We start from the raw sequence: 23,644 nt of genomic DNA on the forward strand, positions 1-23,644 counted from the left end.
AATCCTTTCTTAATCCCTTCCCAATTTAAAGTCGGCAATCCATTTGTAGAGGCGTAAGGTCTGTAATCGACTTTACGCCTCTACAAATGTTCATGGGCGGTGGTAGCGCTTACTATCAGGCGTCACACATGCTCCATTGCCGACTGTGACATAAAAAAAAAAAAAAACAGGAATCTTGATATCCAGGCGGACCCGGGACGAGCATCTAGTTATGGTGAAAATGGCTTATCATATGGAGTAGATATTTGTAACATTTATTTTCTAATCGTAACTCGCATAAGCTTTTAGCTCGAATGGTGGATGTGAAGCCTAAGTGGCGAGGCGCACTCAAGGGGTGACCGTCATTTAAAATCCAGCCGCACTTCCTCCCTTAGCTGCTCATAATATGTCGCCCCCTTTTCGCTCCATTGCAGCATATTTCGGGTAGACAGTGGATACATTTAGAGCGCGAGTCACCGCCTGACAACTTATTTTTGCTTTCTTGATGTAGAAAGGCAGGTTTCATATTTAACATCCCATTCCAGCCTAGATATTAAATGTCCATATCTCGCAATAGTCGTACATCGGTCGCAGACTGTCAAGTGCTGTCTTTTTTTTTTTTTTAAAGAAAATATATAATAAACGCATACCAAAAACCACAAAGTATATCTGTACGAGATAGTATTTCACAACCCGTCCGGTCCCGTCATCGTCGTCATCGTCGTCGACGTGGGGACATAGGTCACATACTATAATAATGTCAGTTATTTTTAGTTGTAGTATCTTCTTTAATGAATATACAATATTCTAATCTAGAGACAAATAATCAAGAGACAGGGATTGTTGTATTTACAAGACATTTTATTGATTGTACTGTTTTATTAAAAATCTTCTCCACAATGAGCCAGATGAGTGTACCTTTTTAAAAAAACTTAAGACACGAGACTTTATACATATTCGTAAATTGATTACAATTAGGATTACATGCCTCATACCGTAACTTCTAAAACTACTAAAAAAATTACAATTGATCAAATAGATGGTTTGATGTTAATCAAACTGGTGGCATTATAATCAAATGGTAAATATATCCACATTTCTTGACAAGTTTTCTATATAATGTATCCAATTACTGATTGATGGATTTTATTCATATTTCAATTGACAAACACCAAATTTTAAAATCAATTTAAATATAATTGATTCTAGAATCATTCAGGAATCATTCGGCAAATTGAAATGTAAGGCATTTTGTTTAAGGAATCTTTATTTCTATCTTTGATTCTGATTGATTAGAATCACTATTAAAAAAATCACAGTCTGTCAAAGTATAAAAGAAAGTCAGCAGTGGCTGCAAATTCTTGTGGCAGTACATGCACTCCTGAAAACAGAAATATATCTTTATAATCTTTACAATAATAATGTTAAGGTTAAGGTTTATCTCTTAATGTATTAAAAATAACTCGACTTATGAATACCCTGCTAGTACCAACACCAATTTTTTTTCATACAGCTGGTAAATTTTGGTAAAATTGTTTATACTTTTCTTTTAATATGATGATTATTTTATAGGTGACTGAAATAACTACCCTGAAATCTATATTGTTGAGTATTGATACATAAAAATAAGATCACAAAAGTAAAAGATAAATACTTACTTGCTAACAATATCAATGCTGATGATACTTGCTGCCAGAAGATCAAGCTAATGACATTAATTTGTCTTCAGCTTACATTTTACTGATTTAACTTATTTACTATTAGCTAGGCCTGGTTTTGCTGTGTAGTCCTTCAAGTCTCTGTAAAGTTCTTTTTGATGGAGCAATTAACATTTCTTGCAAATATTTGTATGCCTTTGGGTTCTGTTTCATCAAATCTAAAGCCATAATTTTCTCCTCATTTGAAAATCGTCGCCCCTTGGGTTTATTTTTATATTTTAATTGCAGTGTTAAAAAGGTTTGTACAGTTTTTGGCATTTCTTCATTGTCTGAGAATTTACTGAGGTTAATTTTTTTGAGAGCTAGTAGTTCTCTCTTTTGCGCTAAATATTTCGATCTCATTGTCTTCAATTTTTTTCTCAGATTTACAACAATATTTGATAACCTTTTGCAGCACACATTGGAAGCTGGAAAATAAGTTATTGTTAGTCATAATTAATCAAAAATAAATGTAGCTGAAAATGTTACTTTCAAGCATGTTCTAAAAATATCTATAACAAGCTTTCCCATGGCCGGCAGGCCAAAGTTTTATTCATGTGGACTTTTGTTATACATATTATAAAAGTATACTAGCTGTGACCCGCGGTTGAAACCGCGTAAGTCCGTATCCCGTAGGAATATCGGTATAAAAAGTGCCTATGTTTTATTTCAGTTGTCAAGCTATCTACGAAGCAAAATAGTATTATTATTCACCAATAGATGTCAGGAAAAAAAAAACACGAATAAAACACGAATATGACATTTTCTAAAAAAAATTCCTAGCTAGATCGATTTATCGCCCCCGAAACCCCCTATAGGTATACTAAATTTCATGAAAATCGTTGGAGCCGATTCCGAGATTCCAATTTTATATATATATATATATATATACAAGAATTGCTTGTTTAAAGGTATAAGATTTATTACTTGATTGTGACAAATAACACTCACGCGTTAACAAAATGTATATAGACATCTTGGTTTGATAGAACTCCCAATATGAACATTTGAAAAATACTGAATTTTTTTTTAATACCTTTTTAAGCTGATAAATACATTTGAAAAACATTGATGAACATATATTTATAATAATTTGTTGTCCTCTGATATTTTACTGATAATAACCATTGGGAAAAAATCAACAGTGATATAACACAATTTAATTACATTCACTTTGTAATTTTTACATATGTAGATTTGAATTAATGGAAAGAAATGCAAAAAATTTTAAATGCAAATACATTCAAAATTATGCATTTTCATAGAATAAATTGAAAAGCATTTTAAAACAAATCTTATAGGTAATACATTAAGTTACCAAAATCAGTGTATGTCTAGAATAATCCAAATTAATCAGAATCTACTATTTGCTATGTGGCTTTAGCCAATAATCAATTGTAAAAATATACAATGTTATAATTACCAGATGCTTCAGCATTGTGTGTCTTATGATTTATACTTGATGTAGATGGTTGAGCATTGTTTTCTTGTGATACTGCTGCAATTGCAAAGCATGAATTAAAAACAATTGCAAAATGCACACATAAAATTTGAAATATTAATTCATTATTAATGTAATTCTCTAAGATATATACCAAATGAACTTGTGTCCTGCAGCTTCTCTTCTGTAATTTGTGATCCTGATGTGGATGGTTCTCCAAGAACTACTTGTGATCCAGCTGTGAATTCAGAAAAGTAGGACTATTTAAAACATTACACTTTAAAATGTGTATTATTTATAATAATACTTTACACATTAGAAAGGAGTTATTCTTTATTTATCAAATGGCTAAAAATTTATAGAGAAAATTCTAGCATATATTAACAACATGATTACAATTCTATCTTAAACATATCAGTTTGTTGATAATCCTTCTTTTTCTCCAGAGCTCAAGAATATATAATTTATAGAATACTTACAAATATTTAATGTTGGAGTAGCATTCCTAGTCAATCGGTTACTTGGCAAATGATAAATTGAGCTAAAATGACGATAGCATAATCTTATGTTGTTATATATGTATTCATTTCCTTTAGCTTGGGTTACCGGATCTAGAACGGATTTCCACTTATTAAATCTTTCTTCTTTAAAGTCTTCCCACTGGGGAAAACGGTGTAATGGACCTGTAATAAGCAATGAGAGTAAAAGAGAGAGTGTTTTGTCGAACCTTATATTTTGATACGTCGATCATGGTATAATAAAATTGGTTGATAAAAATATGAAAAGATGATAAGATTTTAAACCTTTGAAATTTAAAGAATCATGAAATTGGAAACGCTGGAAATGTTACGACTAATCAAATGGCATTATAACTTACCCACATAAAAGAAAAGATATTAAACAAAATACGAGTTAATCACCTACTTACCGTCAACAAAGCATCCAAAATAACATTTCCATTCCTGCACTCTTGGCATGTTTTCTATAAAAAAATTACACAAATCAAAAAGCGATTTGCTTCGAAGAGTTGAAAGTTGATCGGCGCCCAATCAAATTTAATTTGCAATCGCGAGTTAAGACTTAAGAATTGAGACCGGTTTTTTTTACATATACTAAGACCAAAGAGCTGTGTTATTATCTCGTACTACTCTTTAGTCTTTGCCAAAGAGACACTTGTTGCAATAATGTACGATGCGTGTATCACGTGGCACTGGTATGCGGCCTGCCTAATACTACCTTGTATAGTTTCATGTTATCTGTGGTACTACGGGGGGAGACGAATGTATGAACGATGGTTCACGTGGACACTTGTATGCGAATGTTTAGTTCCTCGTCGAATACAAAAACGTTAATTATTCAAGAGTGAAGAGGGTAATAGTAAAAACGAAAGTCTACGTTTTATCATAGTATTATATTATCTGTGGTATTTTCTGCTCTTTGGTCTGAGCCACGGAATGCAGTTGTATGAACTATTATTAGCCACTTTTGAATTATGTCCCCTTGTAATTTATATTATATTCCCAATTTTGTATGTATATTATACAAATTTATAGGTCGCAGTTTAAATAGTATATTTCGTACATCGAGTTATATTACAGTAGATTTTTTTCTTTTTTTTTTTGGTAAAAAAACTTAATTAAATATGCCACGCATTGGAGCGCTTTCTGTTCTTTTCAGGATTATTTTAAAATAGGAAACGAGTACATAAAAGAAACAATATTTATTCATATTATACACTATTTACAACATATTTGTGTGAGTAATATTGCTTTACTACTTCTAATATCTAGAGGTTTTATTCAGATTCATTCTTTTCCTTCTTCTTGATTTGTTCAAATTCCTTAAAGATCTTCTCACTTAACTTTTCGCCTTCATCATCGATTTGTTCAACTGCCAATACTTCAGGAATATAAAATTGCATCATATTTTGAACCTGCAATTTGTGTCATTTAATTTATAAATAAAATAATTTACAAGAATTTGGGTGCATAATAAATTGATGCAATTATTGTATTCATAATAATACACGGCAAAAAGTACATTTTACTATACCTACAAAATAATGTTATTTGAGAAAGTGAATTCAAATTTGAGAATAAATGGTTACACCCAAATTTACTAAACAATAAAAATTGTTCTAAATAAATGTGTTTTTTATACTGTGGCAAGATACTAGTTTTGAAAGATCCTCTAGATAGAAAGTAATCTGTCATTGTAGATATAATTTATTAAGTTTAGAAGATATGATAAACAACAATAGTGTTTTATATTATTATCTCTGACTTTCCATATGTAATTGTACTTACTCCATTTTTTAAGGTGACTATTGAACTGGGGCATGAGGAACATGACCCCTGCATTTTAAGTCTTAGTACGCCATCTTTGAAATCAACAAATAAAACATCACCTCCATCTTCTTGTACTGTTGGTCTTATTCTTGTATCTAATAATTCCTTGATCATTTGGACTACTTCATCATCATCTTCATTGATTTCTGAAAACAAGGAAAATATATATAAGGAGATAATATAAGATTACAGTTTAAAATGCAATGCATTTTAAATCAATACTATATTACTAATAAATAATGAGGCAGGTTTAAAACAAAAGTTAACCTATTACATGCATGATGTAATTAAACAGAATTTAGTAAAATATGATTTATGGTGATTAGGTAAAACATAAATAAGAGGAATTATCTTACGTGTGTCCCCTGAGGGCTTTGCATCTGTCACTATGGGCAAGCCACTTGCAAAGAAATCCATAATGGTTGCAAATATATCTGGCTTTAAAAGTTTCCATTCAATATCATCGTCTTGTTTAGTGACAGTTATAAAATCAGACCCAAAAAATACAGCTTTTACGCCTTCTATGCGGAAGATCATTTTTGCTAAGAATGAGAGAAATATAAGAGTTTGAATGGCAAGATTAATAAAAATAATTATAAAATTGCATTTGAACAATATGTACAAAGTGAGAAAGTAATTTCATATATTGACTTCAATGCTTAATTAAATAAATTGCATGTTATTGAAACTCTTTTTTTAAAATTTATGTTTGTCAAATAAATAAACTTACCTAAAGGGCTACAAGAAGCTGCACCAATATTTGGAAAATCTAGTGTCGTTCCAGGTTCCAAAACTTGAGTACCGGGCAGAAACTTTAAACTATTAGGGTTGGGTGTTTCTTGAGTCTGGATAAACATCGATCGACAATTGCAAGTATTCAATAGCGGTTTTCGAGCATTCAACCGCATTTCAGTATTCTTAAGTCCAAAGCCACTAAATGCTCTTACATCACGACACCTATAAGACCAGCTATTGATGATTTAGATACATGATAACATTATTTATGTAAAGATTGTTAATTTTACCTGGATACAGAGGCGAGACATATTCGGCTGCATTGATGACCTGAACGAACGAATCGTAATGAATGTCGAAACATTTTTGAATACTTATCCACCTGAGCAGATGATTTGTGTAGATGTAATTAACTCTTTTCTTTTCAGTGTTATTTCCCAAAACGTAATATTGATAATTGAAATGAAATTTCGCCGCGACATTGACAGGAGTTGAAAAGCAGTGACAGCTGTGACAGTTGTAGGTCGCGTTCCTTTCGAAGGTAATTAAAAAAAAAATTACAGATAGTAATCAAACCTGAAATAATATATCACGTTTCGTAAATCAAATTGTGATACAGTACATTTCGGAGAGACGAAAAATTAAAAATTCATCACAATCCACAGAAGATGGTTCGATTTTCAAAATCTTGAAACTGATGATCACAGCGCTGGTACCGGCGGTTCAATTGCGTTTTTAAATACACTTTTAATAGCTTTACCTGTATTTTATTAATTTTACCTATATGTATGTATGTAATTTTTTCAATCAAAATCGAGTCTTACAGAGTCAGTTACATACAAGCATACAGATTGAAATAAAAACTTTTTCAAGGAGGCAATATATTTTATAAAGGATCGGTGCCAATACAAACAGTTTCATTCTGTCATAAAGAGTGTTTTATTATTACTATTTTTTAAATTAGATGTATATATTGTTTTGTCAGCTTTTGCTTATGTTTGCTAAATAGTGATTGCGTACTCCAGATTAATTTTCTAAGAGTTCTGCTCTTTGCTCTACTAGAGTTAATTATTTGTAGTGTTGGTACTAGTTGATAATGGATAAAAGACTAAAACAAAAACATGTATGCATTATTTATTTAAAAAATATATATGAATAGTTGAAGTGTATCTATTGTGTGAAGACAGATATAGAGGTTTTTTGAATCTTTGTAGACCTATTATAATACAGAAATAAAGCACTTAAAATACTTAAATAAATTTAAAATATAAGCTTAAGAGATTTACAATAATTAAAGAATATAGCTACGAAACTAATTTAAAATAAGACAACACAATTAAATTTAAGTAGCCATTTATCATTACAAGAATTTATAAACTAATGAACACTAATAGTATCAAGGTATACAATTCATAAGATCATATGAGATTCACAAAAATCACAAGGATAAAAATATAATGTTCATAAGAAAAATAATACTCATATACAACAATTATAAAGGTATAATAAACATAATATGAGATACAATTGGAACTTATAAAACCATTTGACTAAAATTAAATAATTTTTATGAGATGCTGATTTTGTCACAGAGTAAAAAATCAGCGTCATCCACAGAATACACTGTAAATCAAAATTTTTAGAACAAGTACTGTGTAATAATTTGTATTTAAACACGTAAATATGTCAATGTACTTTTATAAAATTTGTTCAATTATTGCCTTGACCAAATTTAATGGTTGCTTGTTTTAGAAGTAGTTAAAACTAAACTTTAAACACCGGAAATTATCAGTAATAAAGCATTCAACTTACGTAACTTACCCTGAGAAATATGTTGCAATGAATACGTTATACGATATGCAAATGTGGAACTTCTAAATGCGAGTTGTTACAAAATCACAAGTTACACTCGTTCAACTAATAGAGTGAAAAAAAAATCGTTTAAAAGATTATACTTCATTCGAATCTCATGTAATTGACATCAACTTTTTATTATTCTTGAATATCAGAACAACATCATTTATATGAATTAAATTTGCAAAAATTAAATTTGGACAAATTGTCAATAAAAATGAGCTGGCACGCAGGAATTTTTCTGAACACGTGTACAGTTTATTTACGTTTTCCATAGAGTATCACACCGTTACAGGACAGTCCATAACTTGTCTATTGTCATATAGTTTAAGGTTTACAGCGGCACACACAACATGAAGGGAATAAGAACCAATCCATGAATATTCCCGCGCAGTCGTCACTGGGATCGTAGGCGAGGAGGCGATGCCATTTGTACTTCTGTTCACAGCCGCAGTCTCCGGAACATCTTGAAGTTGATTGTTTGCTGAAATTTAATAAATATCACATCCTTATTATTGACTTTTCGGAAAATAAATATTTCCAACGATATTAAATTTAAGCTACATTTTGTTATATTACAAATGATATTTGCAATATATGTTTTTCTTGCTATAAATAAGGCCATATCTTTCATTTTACCATTTTCATTTATTCACTAAATTTGAAGTTTATTAAATTATTTATTATAGGTATGTATATTGTTGTTAATGTATGTATATGTCAAAGTATGTAGAAAGTAAATGTATCAAGTTACCTACTATAAAGTTTCTTAATTCAGGAATTTAATGAAGTCATATAATTTTAAGTTTATTAGTTTATTGCAAATGAATAGAATTTAAGTAAAGTTATAAAGTTATTTTATAAGACTTTATTTATTGAATAATATAAAAATAATTTAAAAAAGCTTGTTACCTGCACACTTCTTGATGTATCGCTTGCTCAAAATGCATAGTGTTGACTATTGCACGTAACTTCCGGCCAGAATTTAGCGCCCAATATGGTGTCATAATTTCTGTTTTACTTTCGCAGGCGTCTATTCTGAAAAGTTATAATAAACAATAAAATACAATTCGAGCATTATCAAAATTATAATTATATTATAACATTTTTGAAAAACCAATTTATACTTCTATACTAATTAATAATATAAAACTAGTAAAGTTTGATTGTTTGTTTGTGCGCGCTTCTCTAAAGAACCACTCGACTGAATTAATAATTCATTCACTGTTTGACGCACGAGATCCCTGAGCGCTATAGGCTATATATCAACCGCGGGCCAAGCCGGGGCGGCCTGCTAATTGAGAAAAAAGAAACATAGTTTCAGTGCAAAATTGAGGATCTGTTTTGGATTATACTGTGACTTTCACACTGGTTAATTTCGGAAATATCTTATCTTCCCTTTTTATCCTTAAAATACACACCTGCCGGTACTATTCACCGACTGCGCATCCGGCAGCGGAGGTTTTGCCTGCCTCACATGCCTGAAGTACGAGTCCCCTGAATGCGAGTCCGGTATACCCGCATGCAAGTCTGGCACACCTGGCGCCCTCCGTACTCTGCTCCCGCCGGGCATAGTGAATGAGCCGTACATGCGTTTTATTAAAGCTTTGTTCTCATCGATGAACGTTTCGATTTTGTCTCTGGAAAAGTTTTCGTCTTGTTTATTGCATAAGCATACTAATATCATTTTAATTTGGAAACTTTAGAAATAAACACTCTACTTGAGAAAGTTATTAATAGCTCTATCAAACAAAATCATAAATTTTTATAGTTCTGTTTGATTAACCATAAATTATGTATAAGGAGGTTAATAATGGATAATGTAATAAAATATACGTAATAATTTTACTGCATTATTTACATTTATTTATTACTACTGTCTATCAACATTTATGATTCTTGTTTATCATAGTTATATACACTTATATCATATATTAAATTTCATCCAATATTAGTTTTAAAATAAAAATTAGCCATTGCCATTGTTTAAGATTCAATCAATGTAATTTATACTATTATTACGATAAATTTAATTTAGCACAGTAGTTCTTAAATAAAAATTAACTTATTTGAATGAATAAATCGCGTTTAAAAGCCTAATATCTAAATGTATAATACGTAAAATCGTACGTAAAATCAAACACAAAAAGTTCCAAAAATTAACGTTAAGAGAAGAGAGTCACGGTTAATTGAAATTAATATATAGAAAAATCAGTTTCCAAGAAACGTGTGTAATGCGTTCAAACGCATAACTATTACTACAAAATTCATATAAGTTTTTTTGACACGATTAAAACACTTACAAGGGATAAGTGTTGCCAGCCGTTGGACAATAAAGTTGAAAGTTTCGCTTCACGCATGGCACTCCTCTGATGATTTGACCTTGGATTTCATACCCGAGCGCCAGTGACAGAGCTGTCCATAAAATCTGAAAAGGTGTTAAAAAAATTTAGTATTCTAAAATCAAAACGAGCCCTTTATAAACAGATCTCATATTATATATTAGTTTTTTATTATATTAAATATTTTATATATCTATATATATAAAATTCTCGTGTCACAGTTTTCGTTGCCATACTCCTCCGAAACGGCTTGACCGATTCTTATGAAATTTTGTGTGCATGTTGAGTATGTCTGAGAATCGGCCAACATCTATTTTTTATAACTCTTAATGATAAGAGTAAGGCAAAACAGCGTTTGCCGGGTCAGCTAGTAATATAATATAAAAACAAATATTTTTTTATTATTATTCAAAGTAAAGCGTAATAAACTGTCGCGTTAAAAAAATACATATTTACATATTTATTCCACTAAACAGTTATAATATATCAATGAATTTATAATAATTTCTAACTCGGTACACCAGAAGTATACATCGCATAGCATAAATTCGTAATAGCACAAACGTAAACAAAACTTACAATATTAAAAATTAAACTCACACATAATATATTAAAATCCATGATATCCGCTGCTACTGGTTTTAGCTACCGGATTAAGTTTTAATTAACACGTCTCTCGCTTGTAACGCGAGCTAATTATCTGATTTAACGTAACTTGTTGGATTGACGAAAAACTATTATTTTTTGCGCATAGAACACAGTGACTTGTAAACTTTGTACGTCCGGTGTATCATAGACCATCAATGTAACTAAGGCCGCTTATACAAAAAGATTTTTCAATACGCGTTTTGTATGAAACTATATTAAATTAAATTCATCAGTTTGAGAATTATTCATTTTTTTATAATCCAGAGTTTATTCAATACTATAGAATGAAAACCTTTCACGATTTAGATTAACTAAAATTTTAATGGATTTTATAACACTAAATGGAACAAAAGTTAAAACTAGTTTTATAAATTCCATACAACAACTGAAAAAAATAGAAGCGGCCTAGCGAGCTAAATTGTCATAAAGTTTATAGTTTCCATTTGAACTGGCACTCGGTATGAACAATGAATACAAAGTTTATGCTAAATAAATATTGTACTACCTAGAAATATAACAACTCTTAGTGCAAATTGAAATTCAAACAGCAGTCGCAATATCGAACACAGATGGAATTCAAAACAGAAATGTCAAATGCGAATTTCTTTTATAGTCTGTGTTGCCTGTTATCAAGATTTATGATTCAATTAATTACGAAATAATGTATTAAACTAGATCACATCATTAATTTAGCAACGCTTCTCATTTGGCAATTTAAAACCAATTCCCTATATATGGACGCAACTGTGTCAATAACCTTGCAGGCTATAAAATAAATTTGCATATATTTTGTGATAAAAAACGATATTGTAGTCTCATGGCACCAAGATCGTATAATATACGTCTTATCAATAAATCAGAGAGATATCATCTGTAAGTTATATGATAGAGAGGTTTTATTTGGTAATTGTAAAAGGTTATTCCCTAAATTGAATGGTAAACCACGATATAACTTGAAGTATGTGGTTAAAATAAGGGTGTTAAATGAGATAAAAAGGTTTGAAAGCGTTTTCTTATTTATTTTCGTGAGATTATCATCTACACCGAAGTACGGATGTTTGGTGATACGTAACTATATGATATGTGAAATAACTAAAGAACTAAAGAATTAAAAACCCCAAAGTGTAAAGCCTTCAAAATTATCATAAAATTTAAAAGAAATTTCGTGTCCATTCGAGGAATTTCGATTCGCAATAATCGTCCGTCCGTACGATTACTTATTCTAAAATAGACAAGACTTTTTCGTTAAAATCAGGCAATGACCCATGATAGCTGCACATTGTTCAATTTGTCATGGGGTCCTAAATTAAAACGCTGATTTGTATTTCAACTTAAACATTTAATGCGTTTTACTTTTTTCTACTAGAACATTATCAACGAGTGATCGTAATTCCTTGCATCGTGCAACCTTCACGATTTACAAGATAAAAAATATTGTTAATACAATAAACGTAGGAGTGATTTAATTTAATAATTGCTAACACACGTAGAGAATGTGAACAGTAGCCATAATTCGCTTAGACACGGTTTGGGCTATAAAATGCATGTCACGTTCATGCAAAACTTAGTATTTTGAATCCAAGAGACACCTAAATATCGGCAACATCAAGGTTGAATATTGTTATTTGATCATTCAATAGACTATATTATATTCATCAATGTTATTTATTCATACTTCATGGCTAACAGTTAACAATCGACATGATAAAAACATAAACATTGGCCTTATATAATGTTCTAATGTTTCGCTGCGATATAATTTATTACTAAATTAATTTAACCATGTATCAAAATCTTCGGTTAGGTTTATTGTTTAAGTTGATGTTAACATTTTATTTTAACAAGAACCATCAACTGTAATTCTTTTAGTATTTCCGAAACTCTGTTGTCTACCTCCACTTTTATTCATTTTAAAATTTAATTCAATTACAAAAAATACGACCGGTTTCGGAACCTACAATTAAATTAAATTTAAAAGTCATTATAGGGAAATCACTAGTACTACTTAGTACACTAGACTAAGCGATTTTATTTTTAAAAACTAAAACTCAAAAATGCGGTTCTGTCAATAGATAATAAGAATAGAATGAAGTAAGAGTAAATATTGTTTGCTATTGATAAAAAATGTCGCTAATATCGTCATGTATATCTGGAATTAATTACTAACCCATCTGATCGGTATTAATATAAGTTCTTATATAGTTCATACCATTCATGATATCGGTTCAAAGCCTTCTTGACGTAAAGATGGATGGGAATGTGATGTTTCACCGCATATAAATGTAGCCTCTAGCCTCCTAACTAACACATAAATCAAAGAAGATGGAAAGGAAGGCAAAAAGGAAGACAAAAAAATCAACACACTTTTGCATTATGATGTTTCTTGAAAGGAAAAGGAAGTAAGGACAAGAGAGGATAAGAATAATATGTATATTAAGTATCCTTAACCATGACATTAGATAGGTTTTAAATGTATTGTTTTTGGCTTTGAATAAGGCATGCTATATTTAATATAGGCACTGATCATTTAATGAGGTTTCGCAGATTTACGAGTAATAATGGCCGACTCTACTATAGGTTGGCATTAACATGCATTAAGCAATAATGGAGTCTATTCTGACGACGATATTAGTTTTGTTTCTTCATTCAGAAGTTTTTACAATTTCTAATACACAGCCATCGTAATATTCTATCGACATCAGATTAATTTCAGGGAACCTATACCTACCATAATTTACAATTATTGAGGTTACTCTTCGAAGCGTCCTATTCTTCGTCCCTTTGTCATACATCTAATCGTTTCAACTACAAAATATATGTTTTATTCATTGCCATGTACGCCTTAATCCATTTCCATTTTTGCTCATAAAAGGTCTCACGTTCACGTAGACTTTATCAGCAAGCCCACGCGAGTGACTAAACCGCTCGGTTTCCTGCGGTCAGACGCCGTCGCAATTCTAATAAGCAGCCGGTCTATACTAAATAATGGCGGACCGGTATGAGATTTTGCTCTTGTTTTCCTTAAACACCTACACCTTTCATTCACAAAACTTAGTCATCGGTACTGTGATCCGAAAGAGACAGATGTATAACTAGCTACTAAATTGAATGAATAAGTACTATAACGTAACATACAATATTCTATACCATCCTGGACATATTTGTTAGTTGTATTGGTAAACGTAAAGTCATAACTAAAGTTTAATAGAAGAACCATAATAAAATTGTAGGGTATTATTTGTATAGCCGCCGAAGGGCCGCGGATGAATTTTAGCCAGCTCCCGTGGCCCCTTCACTTAAGCGGCTCGAGGGAACACAGTGGGGTTTTGGTGGGTAAGAATCCGACACAACCCACGGCTACATCCCCGGGAGCCGTGGGTATCTATGCAAGATTTTCTCACGTATAAAAAAAGGATATTATTTGTATGTTTGAATTTTTGTCCACTTTGTAATGAAAGTGGAAACTAGGAGTGAAGATTCAAATGTTTACATTATGCAAGATTTATCATTATTACATGAATGTAACAAGCGAGGTGTTAAATGATTTATCATACATAGGGTCGCCGTACATAAACTTTCAATCGAAACTGACTCAGACTAGACCTTCTATTAGACAACATAACTTCCCGTTAACCTAGAATTTTGAAATTAGGTACGCTTGAAGGTTAAAATATAAGAAAAGCAAGTGTGACTCAAATGATTTCATGACATGAATCTTCAGGGCTGTTCCACATTCGTTTTGTCCTTTTGTTTCATATAAGTACGTATTTATTGTTGGTGTTCCACAAATTAAACAAATAAAAGTAATGAGTTTCACAACATTTAGTCGTAATTTATAATTCTTAAGACATCATTGACTATGACCGTTATTTGTTTCTGGTGGTTTCTCCTGTGCAATGCAGTTCTCACAACTACTTATGCCTATCTATACCGAGAATAATGCAGTAACCAAATTACGTATGTACATTTTTAGATTGTTACAATGGTTGAATTTTTGTTCTGTTGTCGTATAATGCCTCTTCCTCAGAAATCCGCGTAGTACTCTTCTATACTCCAAATGAGTGAAGCCTTGGGCGGTAAGCTAGTTGGCAATGTAATTGTAAATCGCTGATAATGTTCTTGTATTCCTATTAATTAAATCATTCAAATGTTTTTGTTTCTATTATCATGATCATTCTATTTAATTAAAAAATATTTTGTTATTCCATAAGATAATGAATGAATGAATGAATAATACTTCATTGTACACACCAAAAGGAAATATTACAAATTACAGAATAAAAATACAAATTGCACAATAGGCGACCTTATGGCTACCGGGCCATCTCTTCCAGGATAACACTATATTAGAAAACCGAAACACGAATAAAATAACGAGCATTTGTACATGATATTATTACGTCAAATTCTGTGATGTAAAGAAATATATAATATCAATGGACGTTACATTTTGTTGGATTGTAAGGGAATATTATGTTCTATCATAGCATTTACAATTCATTAACCGATGGCGATGGACTATTTGAATGTTCATATTTTTTACGTTTTTCAACGGTTTCTCGTTCCTGCATTGGCATCGCAATGATATATAATAGCCCTCTAAGCTTATGTCTTACATCTTGCTAATTCCATATAAGCGTTAATTGATATGTCAGTACCTTTGAGACCAAGGACTGCAGATAAAATGTTGTTAAACAAATTGATTAGAATTTTAATGACGTTACATTGATTGATGACTTTTAATGAGTCGCGTCTATTTGATAAAATTTGCGAATTCAGAGGATATATTATTAAATGAATAATTAAATTTATAATGACGTTTAAGTGTTTTCTTTTTTGTAAAAATGAACTCGCATATATATTTAAGACCTAGTATATTTATTACAATAATATTTATTGCGTTTGATATTAAAAAAAAATTATTGTGGAATATGTTTTGTTTTCAAAATACATATTATTAAATCATGATTATTATACATATTAACTAATTATTATTAAACTTCATTTTTTTTGGACTCTTCATTTTGATTAATAAATATTTTTTTGAATTAGTAAATATAAAATAAATCAAGCGTTTTTTGATCATTAAATCACATAAATATCTTGAATCTAGATAGCTTATTACTTAAAGACTAGCTCGGTATTTGATCTTAAGCTAGTATAAAATAGGTCAACACATAATTCGTTCTCATTACATGCTTCACTTATGTAAATGAATAAGGTATGAGAATCTAAAACTATGCATAAATTACCCTTTTATACATGTATTTAGAGTAAACCAATTATGTTATTATAGCAATTAATTGTGAAAAGGACAAGTAATTATTGATTACTTGAAATTTTCTCACATTTATTATAACGCATGTGTCGAAAATCGACCATAACTATATACAAAACAATACATAAGTATGCGTGTGTATATCATAATATGCACTGTAATGTGTGTTATGCTTTTTTAAAGATTTATTGTATTTGTATGCTTTGCTTTTACTTGACCATTAGGTTGTTCTTCTATTGTGCTCTTCTGTGTGCATATATATATATATTTCTCATTCTGGACATTCTTCAACTAAAAGGTTTCAGTACCAGGGCGTTAAGGCTCGAAACCTTATGGTATCGGAGGCCCCGAACCACCCAAAGCGGTTGCACCGGTATAGTAATTTTAAACAAAGATCAATTGCTCGTATTATTTCATATTATCTACTAAATAGTTACTACATAATATTTTGTCTAGCACGATAAACTCATAACTAAAATAAATATATAATTAATAAACTTTTATTCTTACAAATTGCTTAAACATTAACAAATAATAAACGTTGCTTTGGTGATAATGAAGATTTAAATATTATGAAACATTGTCGCTTATGTAGGTAATATGTACTCGAGGGCATTTGCCTTGTCTTTGTGTAAACACTAGGTTGTTTGGTTGACCTACCTTTAACTATATACGTGACTAACAACGTGCGAATTACACTACTTAAGCTAACTGTGGCAACACTTAATTACTTCGTACTTAGGTTATTGCTTGTAAATACCGCCATGAGTTCACGCATTTCAGTTTTACGATTCTCCATCACCAAAGATATTGATAATAATGAACCGTTAAAGCTGCTTTATAGAAGCACCCTATTAAATTATAATCACATGAAATTATTAGATGAGAGTTATTTAATCTAACGCTTCACTATGAGCTTAAGAACCTAAAGCATTTTATTTTGTAGATACGACAGCATAATGATAAAGAAAAGTCTTAATGTTTTTTTTCCTTCTAATGCTGTAATACTATTCCACTACTAGGCACTGGAGGACTTATAAGACCTGCGACTAGATTTTGCGAAGATTTGGTACCGTTCCTCTTTTTTATACTTTTTAAGTTTTTCGTTTGGATGTTAGAGCTTACTGCGTTTTTCAAATATTTAAACATTAAAGTATTCGGGTCTATTTTACATTCAGCTGCAAGATTAGTGCCCATCTCATTGAAAGTATTTTTACAATAAATTAATATAATCAAATAAAGTCATTCGTTATTAATGTGAGTTTGTTTGTTACACTTCCGCACTAAAGCTATTCAACCAATCTGTATAGTCTTATGGATAAGATGGAGACCTATGTCCGGTTCGCAAAATAAGTGTCTATCTATCGATGCTATATTTCTTTATATAGGCTCGGTTCTATCGCTGAATTCCCAAGACAACGGAATCTGAGAATTTTTGAAAGAATATAAGAAAATTGATGATGAGGCGGGATTCGAAACCGCGTCTTTTTTCTATTCTTTCAAAAGTTCTCATTTATAAGGCATTTCAATGCTATGAAACTAAAAATTTTAATCAAACGGAAACTTTGTTTGTAACTTCTGTTAAGTTCTGTGACTGTCCTTTCCTTTAACCACGAGGACGAAACCCCGGGCTGAAAGGCAGTAGCATAATAAAATGATTATGACTTACAGGTATTTGATAAAAGGAACCATTGTTGACTGTGGGGTATGAGGTGAGTGGTACAACTGGGACAGTACCATTTCTTAACAGTATCGGCCCTTGCAACGGCGTCACGGATGGCTGTATTCCATCTGAAAAATAATAAGAAATAGATTAAAGGAAATTTTGTAAAATGCTTTTTTTGCTATGCTCTATAAGTCCAAGGTAGTGACAAAATGCGTAGATTAGTTTAAGGTAATTTGTTAGAAGATTTTAAACAGCTTGATTTTGTTATAGTCAAAAAGATTTCAAAATTAAATATTAGTTAGAGGATAGTGGCTGTTTTATATAATACTAGTTTTCTAATGCCCGTTCCGAATCTACACAATTTTATAATTAATCATTCGATTTAAAGATATTGAAGAAAATATTTGAATTATTACTAAAAGTTCTTAAGAAAAGGTCCTTGTTCGACAAAAATTAGACAAAGAAATGTATACACGTCTATTCAATGAATTTACCCATAATGTCAAGCAAAAATTTCATCAGAGCTGGGCGCGTCACATTCGTGTCAGAGGTTACGAAATCATTCAGATTTTGTTGAGAAAACACTGTATTTTATACAAGAACTAGAATACTAAAGTGATTTAAATGCTTTTTTTATTGGTTTACTTTGATACGGGTTACGCAACGTTTGGCGAATCGCCAGATGTAAGGATGAACAAATAAGCGAAAGTAAAAAACAAACGCGTTTCTCATAATTGAGTAATACAATAAAATTCTTTTAAAGAATCGTGAATTCGTGTCCTGTTTGCTAAATAGAATTTTACATTATTTGTTTGGATAATTTTTTTACACATATTTCATTAATTTTTGCTTATATACAGTGAGACGTTAAAAATGCGACGTGTTTTATTCGTTTGTTTTTTTTAAGTAGTTAATTACGATATAACAGCGATTTTAGAAAGATCGCAAGAAAGAGAAACATCTCATTTCCATTGAAATTTTCCCTTAAATACGCGGGCGAAGCCACGTGAAGAACTCTAGTAATAAATTCGATTAAAATAATGGCTTTAATTTATAAACATATATTTATATAATAACATATATTATATAAACGTTATCAAAGTCATACTTTTAATTGCAGTTGATATTGATGACAATAATTTAAAATTTGCCTAAAACATTGTATAATTTGATGTTATATGAGAAATTGAGTGACATACATAATTGAGAAATGTTTTTCATTACTTTCTTTCTAATAGTAAAAAATATAATAGAAAATCACCAGAAAATATACTCCATTGTTCTCTATGTTATTTCATAAAAATAAATCCCACTCAATAAAAATACACACCCGACACAAATCACAATGAAACTAATTAAATTATATTAAAAATCAATCTTTGACCCAGCTTCCGGCCAAATTGGTCTATTCATCTTCACGTTTCCTCATAATGGTTAATTACCATATAAATATTAATGTGAATGCAATCATTGATCACAAACTGGTTTTAAACTATTACGTATTTCTAATTTAATTCTATATCATCTTTCGTTTTAGCGAAAGCAAAAATAAGTCTGAGACAGAATGATTTTTTTTTTGGTTTCTAACTATAAATCCTTACTTATATTATAAATGTGACTGTGTGTTTGTTTGCCTTTCTTTCACGTGACAACGGAGAATTTATGAAAGGATTATTGTGCTTGGAGATAGTTAGGAGGCTAGAGTGTCGTTGGATCACTGAAACATCTCATTCTCAAGAGATTATCCTTTGATTATCTACTCGGGCGAAGATGGAGGCGGAAAGCTAAGGTGAAATGATAAAAAACAATGATACATAATAATAAAAATAACGATAAAAGTACCTGCAAATTACATTCTTTTAAAACATTACTTCAACTTTTAATTATTAACAATATTAACTTCGATTCTTTTAATAACACTGTCCTATTTGAACCAACATAAAATTTTTCGACACACATGAAACATGACATGACATGACATCCTTAAATTTGACATGTCTCGCATAATGGTTTCAAAGTCTTATCTATCTTCTATTTAAATGAAACTAAATAGCTAAATGTGCTGCTAAGCGTTAAACTCGAAAACAGCTCGAGCAATTCGGCCATCTTTTTTAATGTCTTTGTTATGGCACAAGGAAGGTTCTTATGGAGAGAAAAAGCTTATCACGGGCATAGCCGGGGAGGACCGATATTTTTCAAAAAATGATTCTACTAATTGTTTTGATTAACAGTTTATTTAAATAATTTAGAATGTAGAAACAAAAATGGAGAATAAAACAGGAGGATAGGCCGAAATTACGATCGTGAAAAAAAATGCAGAAACATAGGCGTTTGAATTTTATATTATGCGCACAATAGCAGGAAAGTAAATAATTAATTGTCGTGATATTTGTTGTTGAGACCAGACAGGTACAGCGAGACAGTATTAATAATCAATTATTCTCAAATTACATTAAAATTTGTTCCATTCATAGTAATTTATTTAATCACGACAAAGAAACTAGTTCAGGTAAGGCACCCAAAGGTCGGTATTTGAAAGGGCTAGAATCTAGATAATATGAATGCTATAAAATTATTTATTGCTCCCAGGAATACAGATAACAACTATATCGATACATTTTGTAACTACATACAACTAGCGGACCGCCCCGGTTTCGCCCATGCAATGAAGGTATGAAGATGGAGCTTCTTGTGATGGAAGAATATTTAAAATTTGAATTTTTAATGGAAAAATACAAATATTTCCTCTTTATTAATGAGTGAATATTTTTAAAGATACAACAGAATCATAGAAGGATTGTTATACTATATTAGCGGTCCGCCCCGGCTTCCCCCGTGGTACATATATGTCCTATAGCCTTCCTCAATAAAGGGCTATCTAACACTGAAAGAATTTTTCAAATCGGACCTGAGATTAGTGCGTTCAAACAAACAAACTCTTCAACTTTATAATATTAGTATAGATAACCGCTGCTTTCCTTGCTACCAAAATTTTGTCTTAATTACTAGTTTTCGTATAAAACTATTGTTAATTTCCTTTTCTTATGTCGTTCATTACATACTCTTAATAAACAAATAATCTTACTAGGAACAAATGATTTTTTCAATTAACTTCATATAAAAATCCTCATTTGCTGACAAGTATCTTACAACCGATCTATTGATTGCTGTTAACAACATACGCCAATAATCTTCGTAACATTTAATAGTACGTCGTGACATCGAGTATATTAATTAGACACTATGTTAAATCAGTGACAGTTGAATCACCCTAATTTCACTAGGTCAAGCGAATTTGATAAACAAACAAGTCTCGAAAACTTCAAACCAGTTCTATAGGCTACAGTTCTCTTCGCGAGTCAAAGGCCCCTTCCCACAGAGTTGCGTAACTAAAATTCCATTACCATGTGCATGTAAACTGTGGAACTTTATTTTGGTGTAACGGAACATCAAATATACCTACTCGATATACAAATGGTTATTGTAATAGACATATATCTTATAGACAGAATAAGCGAAAGCTTATTCGTAACACAAATTATTTTACTTGTGTAAATACATAGTAAAATTACGTACTTATATATTTCTTATTTTTTAATAACAGTATTTTTTTTTGTTCATGGCATCCCTATTTGAAATACGCTTATATTAGATTCATCTGACTGTCTGTATGGTTGTATATCACCGGCCCCTTTAGATCCACTTTAAACAGTCAGAAATAATTCAAACTTTATACACTAATCAACGTTCGGTAACACTATAATAATTTTATGAGTTTACCTTATTCTTATTAGGTTTGCTTAGACTAAATATCTTCCTTACGTTTACTCCGTATAAGATCACTAAAACGTGTGTTTAGTTTTACAAAATAGAAGCTGCCGATATTGCTCTATAGCTATACGTTTCATTTATACTATGAAATCACGAGATTCGTTGAGATATAAATTCAAAGCAATTGGTATTCTGACACTTTCATCACTATACATATATGAAAATCTAATAGGCATTCGTAAAAATAAATTTAAACAGTTCATAAGTTTAATACGAGAAATAAATATAAATTAATAAACTGTTCCATCAGACTGTCAAAAACTAATAAAACTTTCCTCAGTAACTCAGTTCGCTTTTATAACAAACTAGCTATCCGCCCGCGGCTATGCCCGCGTAGTCGCAGGAAACTTAGAACCGGAGTTTTTCTCGCATGTTCCCGGTCCCGTGGGATTTCCGGGATAAAAACTATCCTATGTCCGTCTCCTGGGTCCAAGCTACCTTTGCACAAATTTTCAGCCAAATTGGTTAATCCGTTCTTCAGTTATAAACAGTGTAACTAACACCACTTTCTTTTATTTATAACAAACTACCCAAAGATATAATAAATTTACCAGAACACAAATTTAGAAAACTTAAAAATCATTTCATTTCATTTCTAAAGCCTACTATAAAATTGACGAATTTGTTAATGGTATGAACATTGAATGGAAATTGTAATAATAAATTGAGAATTGTATATTATTTATTTTTGTGTTATTATAATTTTTAAGTAATGTTTTTAATACATTATTGTATTGAAGTTCGTAAGTGCCCCTTTGGCGTTTAAATCGAAATAAATAATTTTGACTTTGTCTTGGAAGGAGTTTGATTTAGCCCTTATAATATCAGTATACCTTTAGAGTAAGAGCATCACAAGATGGTATTTTGTGATATACAAACACTGTTTTGGTGTCTATAAATATAATCATTAACCACTTTCTTTTGTACAAGGTGACAGACCGCAATAAATAACTAAAATAATTCTCTAGGTACTTAAAAAACTAAACTAGAAAATAACATATTTTAAAACAGCAACCACAAAGTTTCTTGCCGGCTCTTCTCCGTAGAAACTGCTTTCCGAACCGGTGGTAAATGTTGAAACTGTGTAAAATGATGATTGAAAAGTGCTATTTATCAGAGGTCTATTTTAATAAATAAATGTATGAGTTTGAGTTTGAAAAATCACTTTTGACGTTAGATCAATAAAAACAAATGACGATTCATTAATACATTACATTATTTGATTAGATTTTGGGAAACATTAATTTTAATGTGGAACATGCGATTCATAATAAATTTATACGGAACCATCAGTGTGAAGCCCAGTTCGAAATTTATTTGATAAATCACATTATGTGGTTATTATGTGTTTCCGAAAGTAAAAGTTATCTCATCTTCGTGGCTTGAAAACGAAAGTTAATGAATTTTTTTTAGTGGTAGCGTAACGTGGATGTTTTAAAAATATTATGTATATATATATATATATATATATATATATATATATATATATATATATATATATATATATAATCTCAATCAAGGAATCTCGGAATCGGCTCCAACGATTTTCATGAAATTTAGTATACAGGGGGTTTCGGGGGCGATAAATCGATTTAGCTAGGAATTTTTTTAGAAAATGTCATATTCGTGTTTTATTCGTGTTTTTTTTTTAATATCGTGTTTTATTCGTGTTTTTTATTTAATATTTATATATAATATCGGGATAAAAAGTTGCCTATATGTTATTCCAGTTTTCCAGCTGTCTACGTACCATATCATAACATATATATGAATCCTCCAGTATAATATTGTACATAAACATATAAAAAGAAGAAGACTATATATA

The 23,644-nt window shown here is 30.7% G+C and overlaps 3 protein-coding genes across 4 annotated transcripts in view; all 3 read right to left on the bottom strand.

Annotated features, from left to right (window-relative positions):
* Positions 1-842: 842 nt before the first annotated feature.
* LOC119839982 lies at positions 843-4,305 on the bottom strand. Its single transcript, XM_038366460.1, has 6 exons — positions 4,046-4,305; positions 3,597-3,800; positions 3,272-3,355; positions 3,100-3,174; positions 1,638-2,104; positions 843-1,360 (listed from the first exon to the last, which is right to left on the bottom strand). The coding sequence occupies exons 1-5, from the start codon at positions 4,092-4,094 to the stop codon at positions 1,740-1,742; spliced, it is 777 nt and encodes a 258-aa protein (XP_038222388.1). The 5' UTR covers positions 4,095-4,305; the 3' UTR covers positions 843-1,360; positions 1,638-1,739.
* Positions 4,306-4,822: 517 nt separating this feature from the next.
* On the bottom strand, positions 4,823-6,700 carry LOC119840247 (NFU1 iron-sulfur cluster scaffold homolog, mitochondrial-like). 2 transcript variants are annotated; one of them, XM_038366763.1, is made up of 5 exons: positions 6,491-6,700; positions 6,196-6,422; positions 5,822-6,007; positions 5,424-5,611; positions 4,823-5,050 (listed from the first exon to the last, which is right to left on the bottom strand). In XM_038366763.1, exons 1-5 carry the CDS (start codon positions 6,562-6,564, stop codon positions 4,913-4,915), a joined length of 813 nt encoding a protein of 270 aa, XP_038222691.1. In that variant the 5' UTR covers positions 6,565-6,700; the 3' UTR covers positions 4,823-4,912. The 2 variants fall into 2 exon arrangements, with proteins under 2 accessions (XP_038222691.1, XP_038222690.1); XM_038366762.1 differs by having other exon boundaries at positions 6,196-6,434.
* Positions 6,701-8,253: 1,553 nt separating this feature from the next.
* Positions 8,254-23,644, bottom strand: part of LOC119840246 (protein spaetzle 3) — a 30,216-nt gene continuing 14,825 nt past the window's right edge. Inside the window, exons 3-7 of the mRNA XM_038366761.1 lie at positions 17,992-18,113; positions 10,358-10,482; positions 9,476-9,694; positions 8,967-9,092; positions 8,254-8,538 (exon numbers count right to left, since the gene is read on the bottom strand). Coding sequence (XP_038222689.1) covers positions 8,382-8,538; positions 8,967-9,092; positions 9,476-9,694; positions 10,358-10,482; positions 17,992-18,113 — 749 coding nt within the window. The 3' untranslated portion in view covers positions 8,254-8,381. The remainder of the gene's footprint in view (positions 8,539-8,966; positions 9,093-9,475; positions 9,695-10,357; positions 10,483-17,991; positions 18,114-23,644) is intronic.

Source organism: Zerene cesonia, chromosome 5 (genome assembly GCF_012273895.1).
Source record: "Zerene cesonia ecotype Mississippi chromosome 5, Zerene_cesonia_1.1, whole genome shotgun sequence".
In the NCBI taxonomy this organism is placed as follows: Eukaryota; Metazoa; Arthropoda; class Insecta; order Lepidoptera; family Pieridae; genus Zerene; species Zerene cesonia.